Source organism: Thermobia domestica, chromosome 13 (assembly GCF_964235325.1).
Source record: "Thermobia domestica chromosome 13, izTheDome1.hap1.1, whole genome shotgun sequence".
In the NCBI taxonomy this organism is placed as follows: Eukaryota; Metazoa; Arthropoda; class Insecta; order Zygentoma; family Lepismatidae; genus Thermobia; species Thermobia domestica.
The window spans coordinates 100,574,606-100,600,986 of record NC_137466.1 but is presented as its reverse complement, the minus strand read 5'-3'; the positions used below and the strand labels follow the sequence as shown (position 1 = coordinate 100,600,986).

The following is a 26,381-nucleotide window of genomic DNA, read 5'->3' as shown; positions in this document are numbered from 1 at the left end:
CGAATATTACGATTCATTTGTTTTTGTCAACAAAACTGAGTATGAATGTACGGTTGTGTGTGATAGTAGTTTGTAGTCGTTCGTATTGATAGTGGTGATAAGTAGATAAATTTGTATTTATGTGGAAAAATGTTTAAAACCTACCGGTACAAATATTTACTAAGTTTATCGGAATCTATCGTGCGGCGTTGTATACCAATCTTTACGAAAGTTTCAAGTTACTTGGAATGCAAATATATTGTTCGAGGATTTAATAATGAGCAATCAGTGCCTCTAAAAATACCAGCTTCAACTATTGATGTGAAGAGAAAAATAAAAGCAGAGCTTGATGAAGATTACATCTGTAATAAAAGGAATTTTGAGGAAATTCAAAGAAATATTCTGAATAGGAAAGGCGTTGGGAACATTGCTCGGGTACATGAATTGTACTCCTTAATGCAGAGCTCAATATGTGAAGAAGAGAGACAAAAGTGTGTTGAAGAACTTGAACTAGAAATGAAAAATATTCCAAATAAATCTCATCCTATATTAAGTTCATATGGTGAAAATCCCAAAGTAGTGAAAACTGTAGGCACGAAACAAAAATTTAAACATGATATCAAAGAATTCCATCAGTTATGTAAAAACTTAAAGTGCCTACGAACTGAAAATCTAGGTAATTTGACTGGACCAAGAACGTATTATTTTATAGGATTACTCGCAGAAATGGAATATGCACTAATCAATTTTACTGTGGAAAGATTACTTAAGAAAGGATTTCAGTTAATATCAGTTCCAGATGTCTTACCTGCAGAGGCCATTGAGGGCTGTGGTATGGTTGTGAAGGGGAAAAGAACTCTGGTGAGAAATTGGTTTCTTTATGCATAATGGATTTGGAATTGAGTTTAGCGTTTCTTTCAGCAGCGAGGCTACATGAGATGTGGACTTGCAGTTTAACGTGGAATCCGAACAACATGGCTTCCCACTTGGAATCGAACCCGGGTCTCCCACCCCGAAGACAGCTAGCAGGGCTCATAGCGAGTCACTTTTTATTTTGGGTTAAATTCCAAAGTTGGGCGTCCGTTTCCAGCGAATTTTTTAAAATTTACAGGAAAGATATGGATAATTTGATCGTTTGTGTGCTTGATAATATATAAGAGTGTCGAAAAATCTGTTTATTTGTTATATATAAGCGGTTATAAACATGGGACTATACGGCGAGCGGAGGGAACTACTTGGCGCAAGGTAACCGAACAGTTGCATTGTGGGAAAGAAACGAGCATTTATGTTATCAACATGGCGAATGTACAAGGGCAATGAATTAGCAGTTTTAACATTTGTGAAGCAATACATTGATAACGACCAAAATCTTTTAAAAGTTTGTGAAGAGCACGGATTAATGAACCTAATAACAAATTGCAGAAAGTGTGGAAAGGGGATAACAGCAAAAAAACTTGACGAAAGCGGACGCCCAACTTCGGAATAAATGCCTTTTTTTTTTTTTTAACTAAAAGGGTCAATGTTCCGTTAAGGGGGTCCAGTAATTTCTCCACTTCTTTCCATTGATTTTCGTTTGATTACATAATATAAAGTTATATTAGGTTAGGTTAGTTTTGGACCCCCTTAACAGAACATGGACCAATAAAAGTTACTTTTGGTAATAGTATACATGAGAACCCCCTGATCTGCGTTTCTTCTGTGTTCTATTACCACTTCTATATGAAATACCATAAATTTTCTACGTAGTGCAATAGTAAGAAGTATCCATGTGCACAAGATATGCGATATGCGTTAAATTCCCCCCCCCACCCACCCACACACAGTCATAAAGTACAAGGGCACTACACATGCAGATACAAAGTACAGGTACGTTCTTTTTATTTTCGTATCAGTCGATAAGTAAATAAAAGTCGCTTTGTTACCCCCTTTGTAAGTTCGTACGTACTCAATGAATAATCCCTAAAAGTATGAGCGTCCTGCTCCTTCGGGAACTGATGCAGCTTCATATATACAATATCCTCACTTTTTTTAAAATTTGTTACTAAAAGTTACTTTTTTGGGAGGGAAAGTGAGTTTTTCGTGTGATTTATGTCGTTACTCATTCTCTTCTGAAAGTTTCAGTATTTGGTGCCACATGTGAAACAGTCAGCTTTATTCTCACTTCAGCTTTTATTATTTCTAAAGCACAGTGGATGGTTGGTGGATGCTGAAGCTCTGAAGGTGGGGTTTAGAACCCTTCTGTGTCGATTCCTTCTTCTATCATAATAGTCTTTTAGTTTTCTCTCGTAATAGGGTCATTCCACATCACCTCATCCACACCCCTGCACCCGACCATCTCAGAATTGAATGAAAATTGGTAGACTGATAGATTGTTGGATCCTGATTCCAACGAGCCCAACGGTTTTGAAATCCGTCCACTGGTTCAAAAGTTATTAGCTTTTGAAATTTAAGCTTAAACTGCAAAAAAGCAGTCGCGAATCGCGTTTTTGCTTCAAGGTCATAGAGGAAAATGGGTATAACTTCCTTTGTAATAAAGATAGAGCCATGATTTTTTTTTTTTTTTTAATTTTGAACTCATGTAATTTACTTTCAGGTAAAAAAAAAAGATTGAGTTGTAATTCCTTCAATGGAATTTATTATGAGTGCTAATGCACATAAAAAGGAGAGTTGAAAAAGACTAACGTTTTTTAATCTTTAAGTTCCCATAACTCATGAGCCCCACTTCCAATTTTTATGAATTTTTTTTAAAAGATAGCTGACCACACGTACAATAATCTCAATGAAAAAAATTGATGGGATCTCTAAAGGAACACACAGAAAAAATAAAATTCTCTAAATTCAGAATTCCAATCAGAAAAAAGCCAATAGCATACAAAATCCTTACAATTTTTGCTACCAAAACAGCATGTTTGCAATGTGTGTAAAGAAAATGTTAGAACATGTCTTAAAGAGGTTCCATTAGGAGAAATGTTCTTCAGGAATAGGTCCCAAATAAAGAAATATGGTGTTAGAAATTAAGCTTATGGGATGTAAATCAATGCTAGACCACCAGTATTATTAATTCATTATTTAAAGCACAACTATTTTAAAAATTCATATTCAGTAAATTCATCATCATCATCATAGGTATTCTGCCTTTATTGGCAGGTCACTTGCCGCAGCTGTGAAGCTTCCATGCTCCACGGTCCTCCGGTAACCTCTTCGTCTTCGCGTATGATCTTTCTGTTTTAATATCATCCATTAATTGTAGTCTCCTTCGCCCCCTCCCTCTCTTTCCCGCCGCCATATCTTCTAGGACGTCCCTCATGATACAATCTCTTCTTAGGCAATGTCCCAACCAGTTTCTCTTCCTCTTCCTAATACTATCTAAAAGTGTTCTTTTCTCACCCACCATTTCTAACACTCTCTCATTCGTTTTCCGCTCGACCCAACTAATTCTTTCCATTCTTCTCCACACCCACATTTCGAAGGCCTCCAGTCGATTTTCGTCACCTTTACGTAATGTCCACGTTTCCGCCCCATACAGTACAACACTCCACACGAAGCACTTTGAGTCTTTTTCTCAACTCTTTATTCAAGGTCCCACAAAACAGACTTTTCTTCCTCCTAAAGGTTCTTTCACCATTCCTATCCTTGCTTTTATTTCACGTTCGCACTTCATGTTATTACTAAGAATACTACCCAGATATCGAAAACTATTCACTTGTTTTTTTTTTTCCTCCTACTTTTATATTTGACACAGACCCCTTCGTTCCAATCACCATGGCTTTTGTCTTTCTAACATTTATTTTCATCCCATATTACTCTACACACATGCGTTATTTATTACAAAGAAGACGGAACTCTCAAACACAAGAATATCTCCATTCTCAGCGATGATTTGGAACATGATGTTCCAATGGTCTTCGAGAGACAACGGCTACTCTCAGTGTATATCAGAAATGAACTTCCAAAAGTGGTGGAAGTTGAGTATTTCACAGACGGTTGTGCGGGTCAGTATAAGAACTGCAAATCGTTCTTGAATCTGTGCCATCATGAGGAAGACTTTAATTTGAAAGCAAAGTGGTCATTCTTCGCAGGCAAATCGCCTTGCGATGGCATTGGAGGAACTATCAAGCGCTCTGTCACAAAAGCAAGTCTACCAAGGACTGTAAGTGGACATATCATGAATACAGCAGCCATGTATGAATACTGTCGAGATAACATAGAAGGTGTTCTGTTTTATTGCGTAGCAAAAGAAGATATGCCTCCCATTCGAGAAAAACTGAAGAAGAGATTCACGGCAGCAAGAACAATTCCTGGCACTAGAAGTCTGCACTATTTTCAACACATTTCAGAGATGAAGATAGGTGCTAAAATGTTAAGCAGTGATGAGTATTTCAGTGTTACATCCAGTATTACATTGTCAGTAGACCTTCCTATGCCAACAGTGTCAGTGAATAGCTATTGCGCATGTGTTTATATGGGTAATTGGTTTATTGGAATCATAACAAAAGTTCAGGAAGATGAAGGAGATGCTGATGTCCTGTTCATGCACCCTCATGGGCCATCTCCTTCTTTTTACTGGCCGTCAAATACGGACGCATGGCCTGTACCTTTCACCAACATATTAACACCTGTGGATATCACTACCATTACAGGAAGAACATATAAGCTGTCAGATACTTCCAGTAAATAAGTGGCAAAAAAATGGGCAGAATATGTGCAAAGGCATTAGAGTGTAAGTAGCCTACACTTTGAAATTTTTTTTATTTTTTTTATTTTTTTTTTTAGCAACATTTATGTATTTTTGTTACAAGTTTCTTGCAGTGTGATGTGTAAGTAGCGGACATTGCTAAGAACATTTAGTACTATTTTTAATGCATTATTAACAAGCAATGTGGTATTTAGGCCTATTTTACGTTAATTAACTAGGCCTATATTCATCTCATTATCAAAAAATGAGGAATTTTCAGTTTTTATTTTTTTCTGTGTGTTCCTTTAGAGATCCCATCAATTTTTTTCATTGAGATTATTGTACATGTTGTCAGCTATCTTTTAAAAAAAAATCATAAAAATTGGAAGTGGGGCTCATGAGTTATGGGAACTTAAAGATTAAAAAACGTTAGTCTTTTTCAACTCTCCTTTTTTGTGAATTAGCATTCATAATAAATTCCATTGAAGGAATTACAACTCAATCTTTTTTTACCTGAAAGTAAATTACATGAGTTCAAAATAAAAAAAAAAATCATGGCTCTATCTTTATTACAAAGGAAGTTATACCCATTTTCCTCTATGACCTTGAAGCAAAAAACGCGATTCGCGACTGCTTTTTTGGAGTTTAAGCTTAAATTTCAAAAGCTAATAACTTTTGAGCCAGTGGACCGATTTCAAAACCTTTGGGCTCGTTGGAATCAGGATCCAACAATCTATCAGTCTACCAATTTTCATTCAATTCTGAGATGGTCGGGTGCAGAATGCCTGTTTCTGTGGATGATTTGATATGGAATGACCCAATAGTTAACGCTCCGCTTAACGTTGTGTGTGTGTGTGTTTGTGTGGTTCATCATGTTCGTCTTGTGTTATGCTTCTTGTATGTTCTTCTTAAGATTAGGTGATGAATTTGAATATTTCATGCCTTTGAGAACTCTCAGTACTAAATAAAATATAATGTCTGGGATGAAGAAATTCGGAAATAGGCCAGAACTGGTTCCACTTACTCAAAAGCTTCTTACATTTGCTAAGTCGGCTTACCGTAAATGCAAAGCAGGGTGGAAAAAATCATTTTTGATGATTTTTTTGATTTAAATCGATTTTTTTGATTTAAATCAAATCTTTCTCCTCATATAATACAAGTCGCGAACTAAAGAAAAAGCATTACGAATTAGTATTGTGTCATTTAATTGAAAGTATTGGGGTTTAATTTTGAATTAATCCCCAATCGTTAACCTATATCAATCCCAAACAATGTTTCTTAACAATTTTATTTTTTTTAATTTTTTTATTTTTATTTATTTATTTTATTTTATTTTATTTATTTATTTATTTATTTTTTTTTTTGTAAATTATAGATTTTCAGTCAAGCATCATCCCTATTTATCCTAGGATCATGGTTCATACCGCATTTTCTTCAGAATAGAACAGCCCTTAAAACGGTAACATTCACATTTTCCCTATCATGTCCCTGAAGCGGAAAATTTTGAGAGAAGTCGGGATTTTTTTTTCAAATATTGATCCCCTCTGGACTCCCCTGTGTTAACGCACAGATCTCAAAATCAACTGGGAAATACTAAGGGCGTACTAAATGTGTGTACAAAATTTCAAGCTTCTATCTTATATAGTAAGGGCGGGAAAAATATTTAACAATTAGCTAAGAACATCATCACAATACCCCAGATGACCGGATGTAATATAAAAATTTCCTCAGACATCTCTTCAGAATAAAACAGACTTTCAAACGGTAACATTCAAATGTCTCCATCGTGTAGGCTATCTGGGGCTGGAAAATCACGAAAAAGGATTTTCTGTTAAGAAATATTCCCCCCCCCCTTTTTTTTTTTTTTAACTTTTTACCCCTCTGTTTAAAGGCAAAGATCTGAAACAAATCTGAAAAATACTAAGGGTTGTAGTGAATGAGTATCCAAAATTTCAAATTTCTTGATGCAAAAGTAAGCCCACGAAAAATAATATCCGCAAATATCCCAGATTCCGGTATAAAACAGGATCTCAGGTAACAGTTTCCTGAGACATCCCTATTTATCCCAAGATTATGGTTCGTACATCATTCTCTTCAGAATAGAACAGCCTTTCTGATGGTACCATTCATACGTCTCCATCTTAGGCGGAAAAGTCGCGAAGAAAGCTATATTTGTTAAAAATATCCATTTTGTTTTCATTTTTGCCCCTCTGGACCCCCTCTTTTCACGCAGAGATCTGAAATCATCTGAAAAATACTAAGGGTGCATTGAACGAGTGTGCAGAATTTCAGTCTTCTGAATGCAAAATGTAGGCCCGCCAAAAAATAATAAAAATTGGCACAACAAAAAATATCTTTTTTAAATTTGACATCACCACATCCTATGTCTCGACGCAGAGAGGCGTGAAAGCATATGTAACGTGCTCTACAATGCCTTCAGTCCTGAAAAAACGAAGTAAAAAGCTTTATTGGTACTTTTTTAATCGAATAATGAAGATTTTATCCTATCACCTAAAAATAGGTGATATAATTTAAAAGGTTAAGCGTTAAGGAAAAAGTACAGCAACACTTATCAAAGTGATACTTTTTTTCCACAAAAGTTACTGATATCTGGCAGGGGCATATTTTTAAGGAAATTGTAACTAGCTTGCGGCACGAAACACATAAATTTTGCCTAAAGTTATAAAATCTAAAAAATTTTCGGAGAGGGGATAGGACACTTCTAAATACGCTTTATTATCTGGGAACAAATATATGAACGCGCACTCAAAAGAAACTTCGTCTTAAATGTCGATGGTGATTTCCCCGTTGGAATAGTTAACGATTTTCAATATAAACCCTATGTTACGAAGAGAAGAAAACAGGATTGCCATGTTACCCGTTCAAAACGGGATTTTCCCTAATCATCCTCTGCATGACACTTGTTTTCATACTATGCTGTACACTTGAGTCTCATTGTATTATGATTATCATCTTCCATAATCGAAATAACAAGACAGAAACGGGACTTTACTTATTTTCACTTTAAATTATTTCGGAATTTGATTTAAATCAACGATTTTTATTTAAAAAATCAAGTGATTTAAATCAATCCACCCTGCTGCAAAGCAAACTTAAAAAACCTAAGAAAGGAGCAAGCTCAAAAAGAAGAAGTAAAGAAGGAAAGATGAAACAAAACAACAAAGAGAGAGGTGATGCAGAAATTGACAAAGGGAAAAAGGACCATGATAGGATTTTTGACACTTTTTCGTGTGCTTTTGGTCACTTTTCAAATATTTACAAGAGACTAGACCACTATGAGCCCTGCAGCTAATTATGAATAATTAATTTCACAGAATGGTGTAAATTTGGGATAGAAGCACTACTTAATATTGATTACATATACAGTCTTTCCTTCAAAATATACTAATTATTAGTACCATTATGAAAAGTTTTTTATTGCTCGGTTCAGGTTAATGTTAGAACTGGATAAACAGTATGGCTATAGAGTTTCCTTAAGTTGCAAAGAGCTTAAGAAACTGTTCTGCGAAAAACATGCATCAGCGCGGTGGTCACTATAAACTAACATTCCATCTTTTCCCGTTCAGGGTATTGCGAAGCTTGTGGGTCCGTAGAGAGTGCGGATATGAGTATGCGTGTAATGGAAGACAAGTGCCAAAGATGTGCACCAATTTTTGCTACGTTGTCACTAATTGTTCATTAGTTTTAGTCATTTAAATGCACATACATATTATTCTGCAACTGATCTTTTAATCTTTTCTTATACCGGTAGACAACTTCTACTAATTCCCCCATTACACATACCGTGGAAGATTGGATATTAAAAAAAAAAAAAAAAAAAAAATCGAAAGAAAGAAGTAAAACATTGCAAAATGGTTTTTATGGAGGATTGGATCGTAAATAATTTTGATTTTTGTTGTTTGATTTTTTCATTATTAGTTACTTTACAGATAGGCCTATGTGGCCTGCATAAGTCTTCTTCGCTGGTCTAATGGGTAGAACGCAGCCGTTTCTACACGGGTAATTTGGTTTAATTCTCGGTGAGAGAATGGGGAAAACAGGGTAGGACCACGTTTCACATAGCCTCGATGCTGAAAGAAACGCTAAACTTCAACTAATTTTTTTTCTGCATAAATTAACTACTTATGCAATATTTAAAACAATATATTCTTACCTTGTATCCTGGATTTGAAAATCACAACATACGGTCTCGGAACTCGTCCACTACTTTATACTGGCTCACATGAAAAGTAGTTATAAACCATTCAAGAAGTGAAAGATAATACTGGTTTATAGTTACTTTCAATGTGATCCGTTGTTTACAGTTTTCACCTCCCCCCACCCATAAATTGTGTATTCTCATCTCCAGAGTGCAAGGTAAGACTAAATTTTTCCAATAATTAATATGTACTCAGTAGTTTTCATGAGTAAATATTTACCCAATACTCCTTTCTTTCATATAACACATGTTGCAAGTACTCGGGGCCATATTCTTCATTGTTACCGATCTGGCATTTATAAATTTTTGAATTACAGGTGACTCTTGTTTCGTGTATACGTGCCTTGAATATTGCTGAGAATGACCTGACCAGGTTATATTTCCGGCGACAAGTTTATGAAGATCAACAAACAATGTTTAAAAGAAAGTAATTTAAAATAGTACAATCATAGAGTAACGAATAATGTTGTTTATTACTGTATAGTAATACTTAAGATTTTTTCACTGAAATTTACCCCGATTTACAGAATTTCATTGCTACTTATTACCTTCATATAATACAAACATAGAAAAATCACGCCACACAGCGACTTCAGTGAATTAGGAACCATGCACATAAAACCTGTTGCAATTATAAAACTAATGAAGTAATAGCTTTCGTGACCAATATTCTATTATGTAAAGAACAATGTTGCAGAATTTGAAAACAATAAGGTCACACTTTATTCTTTCTTCATTTCATAGTATTCTTGGTTTGTATACTTCCTTTTTCAAGCAATCAGCTGATGAGTAGTTTCAAATAACGCTCGCTTGCGTGCATGAATCCTTTGTGGTACACGTTTGTCTTCGTTTATTAATGCTTCTATGCCCCAGTGTACTGCGAAACAAATCCCCTGACGCTAATATATCTATTAAAAATTTACAAAAATGCTAACAGTGCAAGACAATTTTGTTCAAGAAAAACATCGAGTTATTGTTATTATTCTACAGTTTGCTGCTAATAAAGATATAAATTTATACTGATACAATCTTACTAATAAATGCTTGTTTGTGTCTTCAGATTTTTCGCATAGAGAGGAGTTACCTAGGGTTGCCAAATTTCGTAGAAGGTAAATCTTCACTCTAATCACTTACGAAGCCATTTAATTGTTTTAATTTTCAACACGAGGAGGGATCGAAAACCAAAGTACATATATGCATAGTGAACCATATTTCCTGTGAAGTAGGCAACCCAAACGTTTTCCTTCGGTGGAGGTTTGCATACCTAGACATGGTTCGTTGTTATACATATATTCCATATATTTCTTTACTTTCAAAAATTTTGCACAAACATTATTCTTCCCGCGCGAAGAACGGGCGTTTGTGCTTCTTTCCTAATAAATTACAACTAAAAGAGAATTGGATTTTCTGAAAACTAAAAATGCCATAATTATGACTTTTTACGTATATATATACTATCTGGACATTCGTCACCGGACACCCCTCCAAAAGTGCTTGGGATCGTCTGTGCATGTGACACTAGCTATAAAAGGTGTTGCCGCTGGAGAATATACTCACATTAGCTATAACAGCCAATATGGACAGACGACGCGAACTTAGAGAAGCGGAAAGAGGGATGGTCACAGGTTTGGGCATTCGACCCGTGAGATTTCCAACTAATTTCAGATACCCCGATCGACAGTGAGCGATGTTATCGTAAAGTGGAAGCGGGAGGAGGTCATGACATGTCGACCCAGACCAACTAAACCGATAATGTTAACAGATCGTTACCGTCGAAGCTTGAAACGTGTGGTGAAGTCAAATCGGAAGGCGTCGCTACAGATGGTGTTGCAAGTGATCGTACTGTCCGCCGGGAGATCATCGCACTTGGTTTCCGTGGTCATGCTGCAGTTCATAAGCCGCTTATCACAGCCCGCAATGCGACCCGTCATTCACAGTGTGCAAGGAACGCCGCCATTGGACTCTTGAGCAATGGAAATCCGTCCTATGGAGTGATGAATCGCGCTACTAGATGTGGCGGTCCGATGTGGATATGGCGGATGCCCGGAGAAAGATGTTTACAAGAGTGTATCGTACCCACAGTGAAATTCGGCGAAGATGGCATCATGGTGTGGTCGTGCTTCTCGTTGTATGGTTTTGGTCCTCTTGTTTTAGTGCCGGGAAACATGAATGGTGATGCATACGAAACGGTCCTGGACAATTATGCGCTTCCGATACTGTGGGCACGGTTCGGTATTGGTCCGTATCTGTTTCAGCAAGACAATGCTTCATGTCATACTGCAGGTGTTATAAACACGTGGTTCGAGGACATGGGTGTGCAAAAACTTGATTGGCCAGCCCAAAGTCGTGATATCAACCCTATTGAGCATTTTGGGACGAGTTGGAGCGCCGGTTGGGAACCAGGCCATGGCCAGTAGAGTTCGCCGCTTTGCAAGAGGAATGGAGCAAGATTCTCGTCGAAACGTATCGCAAGTTGATGGAAAGTCTTCCTCGAAGGGTTGCGGACGTAATTGCGGCGAAAGTGGTCCCACACGATAGTGATGGATTGCTGAAACCGGATTAACGTACTAGTTAGGGGTGTCCGGTGACGAATGGCCAGATAATAGTATATATATATATATATATATATATATATATATATATTGGTGTGAGTGTGTGTCTCTCTGTTACCGTCTCCTATGCTCGAAAGATCATTCTTACTTGTTTTCATTACCATTATTGTAGAAAGCTTCGACTTAAGAACATGAAATCTTACATGAATGGTTACCTTATCTGATACTTTTGGGTAATGTATATGTGTTGCACATTCTTTAAATTCAGTGTAGTGTATGTAATTAGTTCGTCGAATTGCTTAATAGTAATTCTACCTCCAAAAGTAATAGTTTCAATATATATTGTATAATTACCGTGATAAGGTAGTAGAGCAATTTAGGCACACATGATTCGGCTTTCTCCCACAACCTTTTATTATAAAAGCCTTGATCACTGTAGCTTAATTGTGATCCGAAGACCAATAAATATTCTCTGTGTATTTTGTCTGGGTAAAATAGGTGTCAAAAGGCCCAGGCAAGTTAAGTGGTTATGTTAAGAATTGTCAGTGCTCCAGGGAAGCAAAGAAAGATTAAGATACCGCAGAGCTCCAGATAAGCTAAGAGAGGGGGATGACTAGCCGAAACTGATGCCGATGAAGATCTTACATTGTTTTTTATGCCCTCTTCTGGACAGCGGTGGCGGTAGTTTTCCTCTTTTGTCACATGACTTGTGATGGCGACGGTGCGTGTCGTCTTCTTGCTCTTAGTGGTTGTAGTAAGAGAGTATGTGGTTTTGTTTACAATTAAGAAGCGCGTGTTGTTTGCAAGTACAGTAGTACTTAAATTAAAAAAAAAAAAAAATGTTTTTAAAACCTGCATTCAATTACTTAGTAGCTGTAGGAGTAATATGCAAAAGTAAGGAAGAAATTATGTAATATTCACCTTAATATTTCCTCGAAAATGAATAAAAACAAGAGTGATATGTCCCAAAAGAATCATTCTTCATCATCGAGCTTAAAAATACGGAAGATCACATTTTTATTATTTTGTAAAAACTCATTGTGTACCACTAATGAAGATAATACACTAAATGGATTTGAAGACACAAAAGCAATGTGAACTAAAAAAAACGAAATACTAATGCGGTTTATGGTTTGTATGGGTATTGTTATCGTAATTTGCTCGTAGACAGTATTTGTTGTAAAAACTGAATTGAATATACTTTGATATATTCTGAAGACGGTGTACGCCACTATGCTACACGAATCATAAACCACATAAGCATTTCATTCTTTTAGCTCGCATTGACTTTATTACTTTGAATCTACTTAACGTATTATCTTGATTAATGCTCTTCATCGATATTCATCAATGATAAAAAAACAATAAAAATGTGATCTTCCGCATTCTTAAACCTGATGGTGATGAGTGAGTCTATTCCCAAATATTGCTTTCGTTTCTGTTCTTCTTTGATTTGAGTGAATACTTAGTTAAGCGCTTAATTTGTAGGAATATATTCTGTGCTGTTTGTGTCGAATTAAGGAATAAATTGCTTGATTTGATTGCATAAAATTGACAGCTACCAATATAAATAGATTTAATTCTTTCAGCATTTTTTAAAAATATATTATTCACATGTATTTCTTCCTATATTGTGATATCAGATTTTGCATGATTGACATGTATTGATCTTGACCTGTTTTCGCAGGCTCACAGAATAAAGATCGCTTTGTTTTCGTTTTTGGATTCCAGAAGGGATTGGGGAGTCAAAATTTATATGCAAAATTTATATTGAAGCCATAGTGCCTCTGAGGTAGGCAAACTACCCGTTCTTCCTATCGTCCCGATTGCATACCTTCCCGTGCGAATATTGGACATGTCAGCTGGCCAAGAATCGATAAGGATTATGCCTTCGGCATTGTTTATCGTTATATGTATTTTACATATTTTTCTACTCTCAAAGATTTACATGAACATTATTCTTCCTGTGCAAAACGCAGAAACGTCTGCTAGTAATTATATTACAACATTAATGCCACCAAAGAACATCGTGAAAAATCATAACAAGTTATAAAAGTTTCTTTACCAATCCGCTCGAGTCTTCGTGTGTCTATGAAATTTCATGGACATGCCTTGATATTTATATAGGCATGACAAAGAGGAAAACATTCACTAGGTGAAAGAACATATTCGGGATGCCAAATACAACGATATCCCAACATCGGGCCTTTCAAACCTGAAACAATGAAAGCACAACATAGAGAAAGTGACACCTTTAGAAAGACTTCTTTACTCGAACAAATGAATCAGAATTAAATTCCGACGTGGGTATTGTGGACGAAATGTTTTTATTTGTGATTGTAAACATTTAATTTCAATAGTCCCTACCTCTTCTAAAGTACTTTTTCAAAATACCGACAGTTGTCAACGAAAATTCGACGCGTAGTATATATTTTTTTTTTTTTTTTTTTTTTTTTGAATAATCTATAGAAGTTCGAAGGAACAAAGGTTAGTACCTTTGAGTGCATTGAAGTCTTATTTACATATATTTTTTTAAAATATTCATTAGTTGAAGGTGTATTTTATGTTCAGTGTGATTAACTTCTTTTGCAGGTATATACACTTGATACGGCCAGCTATGGAGACCTGTGTTTATCTGGAACAGCTGAAATGGGTATTGCTGCTTACTTATCTAATAAAGTTTTTCCAGAAAATAATCTTCCACTTAAATTCGCTGCAGTGAGCAGATGCTATCGAGCTGAAGTATCCAAAATCCATGAGGAGAAAGGAATTTTCAGGTGTAGTATAATCCACTATTTGGTTATTATTATCTCGTGTAGTTTTTCATAGTTTCGACTACGCTCGATTTTTTAATTATATATTTTTTTTCTTCGTCCAAATACACTAAAGTATTTTTGTGATAGAAATACTTTTCTCAATAACTTATGAGTAGAGTTCAGATAAATATGCACTAAAAATGTCAAAATGTGTATGCAACTATGCACTAAAAATTGCGAAAATATGCAGTGAAAAGGAAGATATGTACTAAAATATGCAGTACAGCGGTAAATGTCCAAAGGAATAGCTGGAACCTTGAAAAGGAATAACTTAAAAGACTTCTCTTTTGGTATCATGATCTCAATGCACCAGCACACTTGACAAAACAATTTTGTCAGTTGGCTTCATTGATTGACTGAAAAATATTGCTATTGTTGAAATGAGTCATACTCGCCAACAAACAAGTAACAAGTCTTGTTTGGACTTAACATGTGATTCGTGAACGTTTTCTTCTATTCACATAATCCCGGTATTTGAGTAGAGATATTTCAACTAATAAAGAAATAATTTAAACTTGTGATCGAGGTTATCAACTAACTATAAACTCTCAGTTCTTTAAAGGAACTGATTTTAGTGAGTGCAATTCTAAAAATAGGCAAAATAGGAAAGTTCTAAATGAATTATGCATTTATATGCATCGATGGTAGAAACATGCATTATATGCAGTATAAAACTTGATTATTTTATCTACAAATCAGTTATAAAGGATAGATATTGAAACAGCATATCGATATCACATTAGAAAAAAAATTGCAAAAATCCGAATTTTACTTATGATCAGGTAGACCAATTATATAACTTAAAAGCACGTAAGTAACTCTTGTTTACATTTTTAACACTCATCTCCATGTTCCCTGAGGACAGATATTTGTGAACAACCATTCTGCAATGTTTCAGAGACCAATCGATTGTGAAGGCTGTATCGTCCCATTGACTATACATCACACTTTTGTCTATCTGTCGAACAAGTACATGTACACCTGTTTGTGAATCTGGCATTCCTTCACCGACTAGTGTGGAGAATTAAATTAGACAAAGCTGTAGTTTTGTGGAGAGAGGCAATGAAAGTCCGAAATATATTACGTAAGAGGGGAGAAGTTACAAATATAAGTAATGCATGATGAGAAAGAAAAATAAATAAATAAAAACACGAAAAATTCTATGAAACAAAGAAAAGTATCATAGAAGATTCGAAGTGGGAGCACCGAATTTGATTACAGTACAAATGTCAATGACAACTTATTTAGGATGAAGTTGCTGGATTTTCAGTACCCAGGGTTTTTTTTTGGGGGGGGGGGGGTTGAAACCCTCATTACGTCCCTCCTCCAAAAAAAGTTCTTCAAAACTTGTATTGAAATGGTAACCATAATTTGATTACAATTTCTTTCCTCAATCTGTTCCTCAGTATACCTAGCTTCAGAATTGGTTTAAAGTGTGTGTTTATTAAAAGATTTCCAAAACGGATCCAAAGGAGATCTCCAGAATACCTGAAAATGTTTTCGAATTATGCATAACGAATTTTATTTGCGTTCAATTAAATTCACTGTAGCGACGTTAAACTGTAATCTGGAACAAAAAGCAATGCGATTACATTCCTTTCGTTTTCGTAGTGCATATCCGCGTAGTAGTACAAATAAATAATGAAATATCTTTCTCCAAATGCCAATTAATTACAAATCCAAAATGCTTCGCTTAAAAATGGAAATTACTAAAGATTTATCTCTATTTCTCAAAACACTGCATTTGGATAATTATACACATAAAAACGTAAGAGATATGCATTTAAAAAGAGATCGGGAAACTCCCGAATTATTCTCGCTTATCTGGTGGAGTATGTGACGTATAGTACGATTATTAATCATCGTTGTTACAAAGGTCGTAGTAAAATCTGTTGTAAGAAATCAGACTGGCAACTGGAAATGAGAGTTTGAGATGAGATTCCAACATTTCAGTTGTTCAGGAAAAGAAAAGAAAAAAACTTTTTATTAATAATGTCCATTTAATAAAGCCGTTTTTATAATCTCTGCCTCTTGACCTTGAGATACTATGCCAGTATTTCCCTGGCATGTTTTAAGGAAAACTAAAGAAATCTTGTTAGTGCATCTGGGTCAGGAACTTAAATATTCTATAGAATTACTTAGTTCTTTCTTACTGTACAAAATTGTTGACTTCTTTCTAGAACAGAAATATAAGCAAACGCCAATTGTGCGAAGTGTCCCACGAAACGCGGATAAGGCTTCACAGATTCCCTTTGTGCAACAAGGGAGTTATAGTTTCATGTATACAATAAACATGAATTCTTAAATGATACTTTAGGTAGGAGTACGATATGTACAAAATGTAATAAAGTTCAGTTTTGCTCAATAAAACCTAATTTCGCCCAATAAAGCCCATTGAGCTTTTTTGACTGGGATTTTCAGAACCCCAATTCAGGGCGAGATGATCGTAATGTAATGGTTAAGATAAGTGACTAGGAATCTGAAGGATCATAGTTCGAATCCACTCAAAATGTTATTTCACGTTTTATTTTTACGATTCTTCATTAGCAAAACGTTTTAATACTTTACCCTAAAGTAAAGTAGAAATGCCATTGTCGTTGACGATATAATTTTTACGTTCAAAACTATCATATGCGTCCTTCTTGGGAAATGGACATGGTCAGCGTGTCCTTAGGGGATAAAAGTAAGGGGGACTACACAATTATGGCCGAGAAGCTTGTGCAGTAACGTCATGCATGTTGTTTATAGCATATCGTCAAAATCATTCATATTGACTAAGAAAATCATGCCATGTGTACGTGATAGTCGAGAGTTGACAGTAGCTCAACGTGGTGGTCGTGCATCACAATTCACCAGAACACGTGGTTGTGACCGACGAAGTATTCGCAAATATTTGGAATAAAATAAGCCAAATCTTCGCCCAGATCAAGTAGACCTAGGACAACAACTGCAGCTCAGAATGAAGCGCTGATAGAAGACGTCAGGAACAACCCAACACGCTATAGCTCCGTCTTTCGGGATAAGGCTGTAGAGTAGAAAACCATACGGCAAAGACTAAAAACAGCCTGCCTGAGAACTGATGTCCTGCCATGAAGAACCTTCTCACAGAAGCGCATAAGGCGAGACGATTTGAATGGGCGCAGTAGAACATTGAACTCCCATAGGCATATCTACTGAAATCTAACTGAATGAAGTGATGAGAAGGTATTCCTGTCCGATCAAGAAGAAGACTCATCCTCTCTAGGTCATAAGGGACAAGGTATATTCCTCAACATGTACTGTAGACAAGGGCTACATGGCAGCCGCTGGTCCAGAATTGATTTCTGTGTTTGGGCAAATTACTAGCCAGGTTTATATTGGTATCTTGGAGAACACCTTGCTACTAACCCTCGTTGTAAATTTTCCAGGCCAGAGGAGTTTATGTTCATGCACGACAATAATACTGTGAATACGTTTAGATATAACAAAGTGGGGTGCAAGAACACCCAAAATTCATCTGAATTGGCTGGCCTCCAAAGCTCCTGATTTCAAACCAGTAGAACATCCATGTGATTTCATGATGCATGGGTAGAAAAGCGAGAGTGTTCTAGAAGTATGACAGTAAAATCGCAGTAATCTCAGTCACTTTTCTGCACTTCTTGCATCTATGCAGGAGCGACTGCGTGTCATAATTACCTCACGCGGTGATTACATTAAATTTTAATAGGGATGTTCTGTTATCTGCATCTCTGTTGACGTGATTGTTTGTCGGGGGCAATGTAACCGTAAATGTGAGTTTGATAGTGGTCAAACGTTGCGACCGTGGATTTTCTCAATAATCAATTATTCCACTATTTTCATTGGTTATCAGTCAGTTGCATTTATCATCGTTTTCTTTAACTTTAGTTGAGTTAGCATGGGACGTTTATTTTTTCATTTCACATTTGTTTCTATGGTTTCATTTTTCCATTGCGTGTTTATTACAGCAATAACAGTGAATATGTCAACAAGAAGTTCTCGTTCCGCTGTTGAAAGAATAATTTTATTTTTTATTTTCTATTTGTTCCTTGGGGAGAAGGAAATTATTAATATGTATTCTCATCATGCTATTTCTCATAGTTTATTTTCCAGACTCTTGTGTGAGTTCTTTTTCGAATGGAGAGTGGAGATTTACAGAAAGTATCTGAGCTCCTTTTCCTTCTTTGGAGATGCATCAGAATGAAAACGTAATGAGAAAAGTCCATAATATTACCCTTTTTCCACCCTTCACTCCTCATCCTGATAGAGGCTGAACTTTGATATAACCTTTATGGGGCGTTTACACTTAGTCGATTTAGTCGCACGACTAAATCGACTCGCTGCATTTGCCACTAAATCGAAGCAACTAGGCCGAATCAGATTGATGGATGTGTTCAATTATGTCAACCTCAGAAAATAGAACGTCTTTTAATTCAGTTGCCAGTCGATTAGTCGCCTTCGATCAACAAGCGATTAAGTTGAAGTCCCGTTTACACGGTCGATTAAGTTGAAAGTGACGTCAATTCAACTGAATCGAACGCAAATCGACTAAGTGTAAACGCCCCATTAGACTACCAACGGGACACATGTCCTGTGATAGAGCGCTTATCTCTGGTGTTGGATCCCTGGTTCGATCCCCTACAATGAAGTTTGTGGTGGCTCACTCCACCAATTCTTCCATTCATTCGTCATTCGCTTGCCTTAATCCTGCTTCTCCCTTAGCGTAAAGGGCTAATCTGGGACGTTAAACTGGAAGATTCCATTTTATTTCATTTCGTGTCTCATGAAAATTCAGACATCCTTTTTTGTTGGTTTTAAGTCACGTAACTTACTTACAACTTCATGCCTAACTAACACGTGTGTCACAAAGGTGTATGTAAATCTATTTTCACATTGACAAAAAAATTGGTAGTCTAAGGAACGGCATCGAGAGCAGTGACGTAGGCAGGGGGTGGGTCCTAGCGGTCCGAATTTCCTCCTCTGAAATGCCGACTTTTCTGTAAATTTAGTGTAATTTTAAGGACGATTTCACAAATTTTAATATAATTTATTTTTATATTGAATTTGGACCCCCCCCCCCAAAGTACTTTGTACCTTCCCTCTGTAATAATTCCTGCCGAGCCTGGTCGAGTATATCACTTTTCATCTCAGCAACATCGGCCGTTTTTGATAATTTTTACATGTCACCACTCAATTTTTCACATTAATTATTACCTCCACTTCCACTTATGATACGCATTTTAATTAATTTAATATTATCCTTGAGAGGCGTAACATTGATCATCATGCCAAGTTATCATTTTAATTATTTTAGTAGTTATTGCTTGATCCGATCAAACAAAATCTCACATTCACTTTTATGTAATATTTTTTTTCGTATGTTATTGGTATCTCAGTATGTCTGAATCATTTATTCTTGGTTGTCTTCCATCCGTCCTCCACTAGTCCTTTGTATCATGTGAGTCATATGTATTTAAAACGTTCACGTCAGGACATCTTAGATGCAGATGCTTCTAGAGACTAACATAAGCCCTAGAAATAAGCTTGTATCATTCCAAATTTCTTCAGGTCTCTCTACAGAGAAAAATATTTTCATTCCATTTTATGAGCAACAATAATACTATGTTACATGTGTCAAGAATATAATGGGCTTATAGAGGACAGACATAAGGAATGGTATAAAACGAAGGTAAAAGTTCTATTGGAATAATGGTTCGTCTACCTAAGACATAAGTAGAAAAATGTTCATACAGTAATCGTCTTTATTCAGCAAAGCGCCATAATCAAGAACTTTCTCTATCACAAACGAAATGATGTATTTGAGATGGGTTTTTGCTTCGCTGCCATCGTGAAGCGTATCAGTAAAATTAGCAAGGGACATATCCTGTGCACAATCCTCGTTCCCCGCTACCTTTGGGTGTTCATCCCATTTTCCTGGTTTGTCATCTAAAGCAAGTTGCTGTTTACTGGATATACCTCATAGGTAAAAATATTGGGTAACTTATTGTTGGTGATAATGTAATCCGTAGTATGGCTACTTTAATCCTGGACTGAATGTCTTACACCCCGGCGGTAGTTATTGTACCTTCTCGCGCCATTGTAGTAATTATTATTCCAGTTGCCATTTCGCCCGTAAGAGTTTTGTCCACTTTGTCGATTATAATATGGCGTCTGCACCACCATATTAGTAGATCTGTGTCATCGTTCGGCACGCGATAGACGAACATACGGTTTTGGGTTACGAGTATTCTCTAAATTCTGCCCACTTTCTACGTGCGTAGATTTTCCACTGACGTAGTTTGGACCCCCCAAGACTACTACTTTTAGCAAACGGGACTCCTTCACCGGAAGGCATGTCAATAGAGTATCGATCAATTCTCGCTTCTGATACTCTGTAGCAATGCTGTAAATTCTGTTCACTAGTAGCGAAATTTAATATAGTCACATATTTCTTCTTGTAATAGCGCATGTGTAAAAGTTGTCTCCTTGAAATGGTTTTCGAATTCCTCAGAAGTTCGCACATCTTTGCAAATTATTTTATACCAACCATTGGCCACACAGGTTAAACGTTGCGGTAATAGAGTCAGTTTCTCCGCTTCAGACAGCTTGAAAATTTTGGAATATCGTGCAAAATCTTCCAAAAATACCCAGACTGTTCCAGGAGTCATTTGTCCCCTATAACGAGGAAAATTGCGGAGATCCCTCGGTTCGAGCGTAATATCTGAACGTTTAGTTTATCCATCGGTATAGCACTCATAGATCTCTCTATTGGAAGTTCATGAGATTAGTACAACAATTTGACACTGTTTAGATGACCGACCCATTCAGAAATCGCGCGAACACAAGAGTCAAAATCATTGATTCCCATGAAAGCTTTTGTGAAAAACATATGATTAGTGTTCGCACTAGAATTACTGGCTACGTTGGTAACCGTAGTAGTCACTGTCGTCGCATTAGTAGTCACAGTTGGTATGTTGTACTCGCAAACAGCCAAACTTGAAACAGAATTTACATGGCTTACATAATCATGTGATAATACAATATCGTCATTTTCATACATTGTGTTGTCACGTATAGCATCGACCTCTTCCTTGAAGCTTACCCTCAATTTCTTTATAATTGCGGTGACAATTTTCCGCCATCTGTATTAATTTAATTACCGTACTCTTACTTTCAGTCTTAAGATAGTTAATTGTTTCCTCCATATCATCAGTTCTTTCTTTCACTACAGTCACAATTTCCTTCACGTGTTCCAGTTTTCTTTTCTGCTGTGGCACTTCCTTCACATCTTCCATGTTCCTTCAAATTCTTTTACTTCTTCCTGCAATTCTTCTTTCCATTCTTCCCAGGTAATCTTCACCTTTGTTTCAATCGTTTCCACCATACTAATTCGATGACCATCCAAATGGCCTTGTATGCTCCCTTGCATGTGCGTTGGTAATAAGTCTTAAATTGTCTCTCCAATTGTTTCCTATTCTCCTCCTTTAATTGTTCAAATCGAGCTTTCATCCCTTTAACGTATCCAAAATTAAATGCAACATTTGATCACTCAATGTTGTCTTCTCTGTGTTTTGTTTAATCTGAATTAGCTTCTGTTGTTCGTAGCGTTCTCTTGTCTACATTAACACCGGTCATCAACTATTCATTATCTTTCTGCCTTTGATATACCATTGTTCACTTCCATGTTTTGTCCTTGTAATTCTCTAAAAGAAAAAGAGAGTAATTCTCTCTTGCTTTGATTTCTCCTAATGTGCTTGGACAACCCTGTGAAGAAGTCGTTGCTTGCCTTTTTCGATATAAATCGTTGCTAATTCCACTAACGTGTTTCTAAATACGGAAGTTAGCATCACACTTTAGTCAAACTCTTAATACGATGCTAAAAACGACTCTAAATAGGCCCCATAGTAGTTAACTCAGGTGTCTACAGGTCAAGAATGTCAAGAAAAGTCAAGAAATGGCACGGTAGGTCAAGAATTTGTGTTTTATATCCCTTTAAAAAGTACAAGAATTTCTGCGGGATCAGCTTGCAAAGGTTTAAAAGATCTGGAGATACTGTCATTTAGGAACCAATGCAGAGAATTTTTGATCCCTCTGTTCAAGAAATTGATTGGAAAGTGCCCAGTGGCCTGCAGAATTGTTAGAGGGGACTCGTGTCTTTCTCCAGATGTAGTGGCGAATAGCTCGTTACAAGGGTCTCATGTAACCCTTGACCTTAAATAGTTTGTGTCTGAGAAGCATTTAACCCCATCGATGGTCGATTGTGTGAAACAGGACTACCTTCAACTTTGCGATTCCTCGTGTTTGAAGGAAGCAGTTAAATCATTTGATTGGAAGACAGACAAACTTGATGTGTTTCTTTCTAACGTTTTCCGTGACATAGATGTGAATAGTGTCGATAACTAAGTTCTTTCACCGCAGTGGTTCACCTTGTTTCACGGCAATGCTGCTGTGGAAAGAGGCTTCTCAGTTAAATGGTGTTTGGTAGAAAACTTGACAGAAGAGTCACATGTTGCTCAACGAGCAGTGTGGTGTACGGAGCAGTTACTAGCTGCAGGAATGATTTCTAACGTTGAGCTAACTATAGCAATGATTTTGGCGATAAAAAAATTCGTCATCTAGAAGACAGGAAGCTATAAAGGATAAGAAGAGCAAAGAGAACAAAGTGGCTAACAGTAAAAAAAAAGCTGCACAAGAATTAAATTTGTTGGCGATGAAAAAGAAGAAACTTATGCAACAAATACATGAAAAAGTTTATTCTTTGGACAGAGAAATTACAAATCTAAAAAAGAAAATGAGTATCTAAGTGTACTTAGTCTAACATAGATGTTCTGTTAAAAAAGTATTTGTTACTGCTTACATTTTTGCATAGTAATATGTATTTTTCATTATTTAAGAAGCTATGTAGAAGATAAATGTTTTATGCAAGTACAAATGTGCAAGTTACCATATGTGTTGCACAATAGTAAGTATTTGTACTTATTAGAATGATGACATGTAATCACATGAAATCTCTGTCATTTAGTATTAGTGTATTCACAGAGAAAGTGTTAATTATGACACAACAATAAATAAAGCCATAGCCCATTCAGGATTAAAGTTGTAAAGTGTATTCTAAGAGTTAACACTGAGATGATAAAATTAGGTAAATTAGCTAATAAAACTCCAACTGATCAAAGCAGTATATATATATATATATATATATATATATATATATATAAAGAATATATATCTGTGTTACAGTTTCGGCTATATAACATAGCCTTCCTCAGATAGCTTTCGGCGATGTTACATATATATACACACTCTTAAAATATATACTGCTTTGGTCAGTGGGAGTTTTATTAGAGATCTTGAATATTCCAAAGCTGCAATCGATAATTTACTAGGGAAATTAGATGTTCAGTCTTTGCTAATTAAAATTTGCTAAGACAAAAGTGTAAAATACTTTTAGCTTTCATCTTAACCGTTCATTGGTGGGGGATTTAAAAAAATACCCGAAAATACTGTAGTACTTGGTCAAGAAAATTTGTTAAATTGTCAAGGAAAAGTAAAAAAAAAAAAATAAATAAATAAATAAAATAAATAAATAAATAAATAAAATGGATTCTCAAAACGTGTAGACACCCTGTAAGCGTTCCAAAGAGTAAGTTAAAGGTGTTATTTTATGACCATCGTAAGTATTGTCATCGTTGACAGGGCACTGCCGCAACGTGAAAAATTGCCATATGCTACGGTTTTCTGCTAATTTTTTGAACTAAAGATAGTAGTTATCCGTTTCAATACGGTCCACCATTTCCTTTCCTAATGAAATTTATACTTAAAACTAGGGAGTTCTTTTTCAAATACCCTGTATATACATACAAAGGGAACGACAAGTATTAATGCAATATGGAAAGGAATGCATGCAGAAAAACTTGCTCTCTTTGTATATAAAAAAATGCAGTGTCTCCAATTGTTTTGGCCAGGTTTGGCAAGTGCACACTACGCTAAATCTACGGTAAACTGGTACATTAAACACAAGATTAATTTTGTTGAAAAACATGAACCCACCCAACTGCCCACAGCTCCGGCCAATTGTGATTGTGAAGAATATTGTCAAACGAGGTGGTAAAGCTGTCCGAAACATGCCTGAATTCTAAAAGTACTGGTCTGACGCATCTTGAAAATACACTACAGATACAGTGCAGAATCTTGTGGATGGTGTCAGACGAAAGCTTCCTTTATTCATCAGACATTAATTGTAACTATAAATTTTTCTTGTCCTTGTATTCAACAGGGGTTGTAGAGTAATAAATAGTAACTTCTCCCTGTACATCAAATTCCAGTTTTATATATGTTGATCATAAGTGTTCATAGTTACTTTTCGATGCACTCCTTAATACCATGTCCATTGATTTTCTCGAGATTCTCCGGTTCCCTCCCACATTCTCACTCTACCAATTGTTTCATAATTATTCACTTTCATTAACCATCCGTCTCTGTAGCCTATGTGACATAACTGTGACATTATTTATCACTTCCATAAACTCAGCCAATGTTCACCTTGATATTTCCTGCCATTTGTGGCTCTTCCACGGGAGAAGGCATGAGGAAGTAAGAAGTAGAAACGGTTAACATACGTAGTAATAATGGTTTATTTACTTTAACAGCTTCTAATGGATGTTTCTCACAGATATTTTAATTATATTCTTGTTCTACCGTGTTAATCTATTTTACTTTTAATTTGATTTCTTCCGTTGAAGAGCCTCGAAAAGATTTGAAAGTATCTAGTGAACTGATTGATCATATAGAGGATAAGTAAATTGAAATTTTTGTTCTTGTTAAAGCTTCAGCGCAGTATTGATAAGAAACCCAGTAAATTTTATTTAACCTACCAGTTCTGTGATCTAGCTTCTTATATATCTGTGATCTAGTATATATACTTAGCTCCTTCGCTACTAGAAAAACTAGTAGCCTGCACGTAATGAATTTAATGTCATTTTCATCGTTTTTTGTTATTCAGTTTTCCTGACGTTATAAGTCATAAGCAGCCACTACAAATAGGATTGAAAAATCAAAGAACGTTATAAAGAGGGCATAGTAAAAGTGAAAAACTTTCATTTTTCATTCCTGTTTGTAAATATATCAGGTATTAGTTAATAATTATGTCAGAAGCGAAACCTTCATTACAAAATAATGGAACTTACTTCCTGAATTATCTGCACATTGTATGCATATACATTTTGGTTCTGTTAGTTTCGAAGCACTGTGTCAAGAAAGAAAACGTACGGTTTGTCTGGAGTAGAACTTGGTTGCACAATGATTAATACATTTACACTGTAAGCTGGAGACCTGGGTTCTATCTACAACCCAGTCACACATTTTTTTTTTCTTTCAAATTCTTATTAGGTAAGCTAATTTTAGAAGAATGTGAATTAATTCCTAAATTGTTCAAGTGAAACAGGTAATCATAATTATTTTGAAATAAACAATTAGTTTTAAAAAGTAATAAGAATATATGTTTCTTTCTAGGGTACACCAATTTACGAAAGTCGAAATGTTTGGTGTTACTGCAAATGAAACGAACGATGAGAGCGAAAAACTTCTTGAGGAGTTTCGGTCAATTCAGGAGGAACTGTTTGAAGAGTTGGGATTACACTACCAAACTCTTGACATGCCTTTGCATGAACTAGGTCCTGCAGCATATAGGAAATACGATATTGAAGCATGGATGCCTGGTAGAAGAATATATGGTGAAATATCCAGTTGTAGTAACTGTACAGATTATCAAAGTAGAAGATTAAATATTAAATATCAGCCAGCGTCTCAACAAAATCTTGGACTTAAACATGTTCATACCGTAAATGGTACTGCTTGTGCTGTTCCTAGGATGTTAATAGCTTTATTTGAAACGAATCAGTTACGTAATGGTACTGTTTCTATACCAGCTGTTTTACAACCCTATATGAACGGTAAGACAATAATAGAAAAACCCGGTTTTGACCTAAATATGCAGTGGTTAAAAACTAAGTCACAACAAGCGAGACATGTGAAATAAGTAGTCGCCTAAATTAAATTAGTTTTCTTCTTTTTTTGTAATAATAATAATAGGAATTTCAAAGCGTGTTTCACAATGTAATAAAGTTCTTGCTTTGTAAGTATTA

At 35.9% G+C, this 26,381-nt stretch overlaps 1 protein-coding gene across 1 annotated transcript; it reads left to right on the top strand.

Moving 5' to 3' along the window:
• Window positions 1-9: 9 nt before the first annotated feature.
• SerRS-m (Seryl-tRNA synthetase, mitochondrial) lies at window positions 10-26,381 on the top strand. The gene is made up of 3 exons (XM_081736183.1): window positions 10-840; window positions 14,018-14,202; window positions 25,750-26,381. Exons 1-3 carry the CDS (start codon window positions 130-132, stop codon window positions 26,273-26,275), a joined length of 1,422 nt encoding a protein of 473 aa, XP_081592309.1. The 5' UTR covers window positions 10-129; the 3' UTR covers window positions 26,276-26,381.

What these genes read in the sequence shown, in the direction of transcription:
- SerRS-m (XM_081736183.1), top strand. Translation starts at nt 130, where the DNA reads ATGTTTAAAACCTACCGGTACAAATATTTACTAAGTTTATCGGAATCT. An exon ending in TGAAGGGGAAAAGAACTCTG is followed by an intron (nt 841 to 14,017) that starts GTGAGAAATTGG and finishes CTTCTTTTGCAG; the next exon opens with GTATATACACTTGATACGGC. An exon ending in GAGGAGAAAGGAATTTTCAG is followed by an intron (nt 14,203 to 25,749) that starts GTGTAGTATAAT and finishes GTTTCTTTCTAG; the next exon opens with GGTACACCAATTTACGAAAG.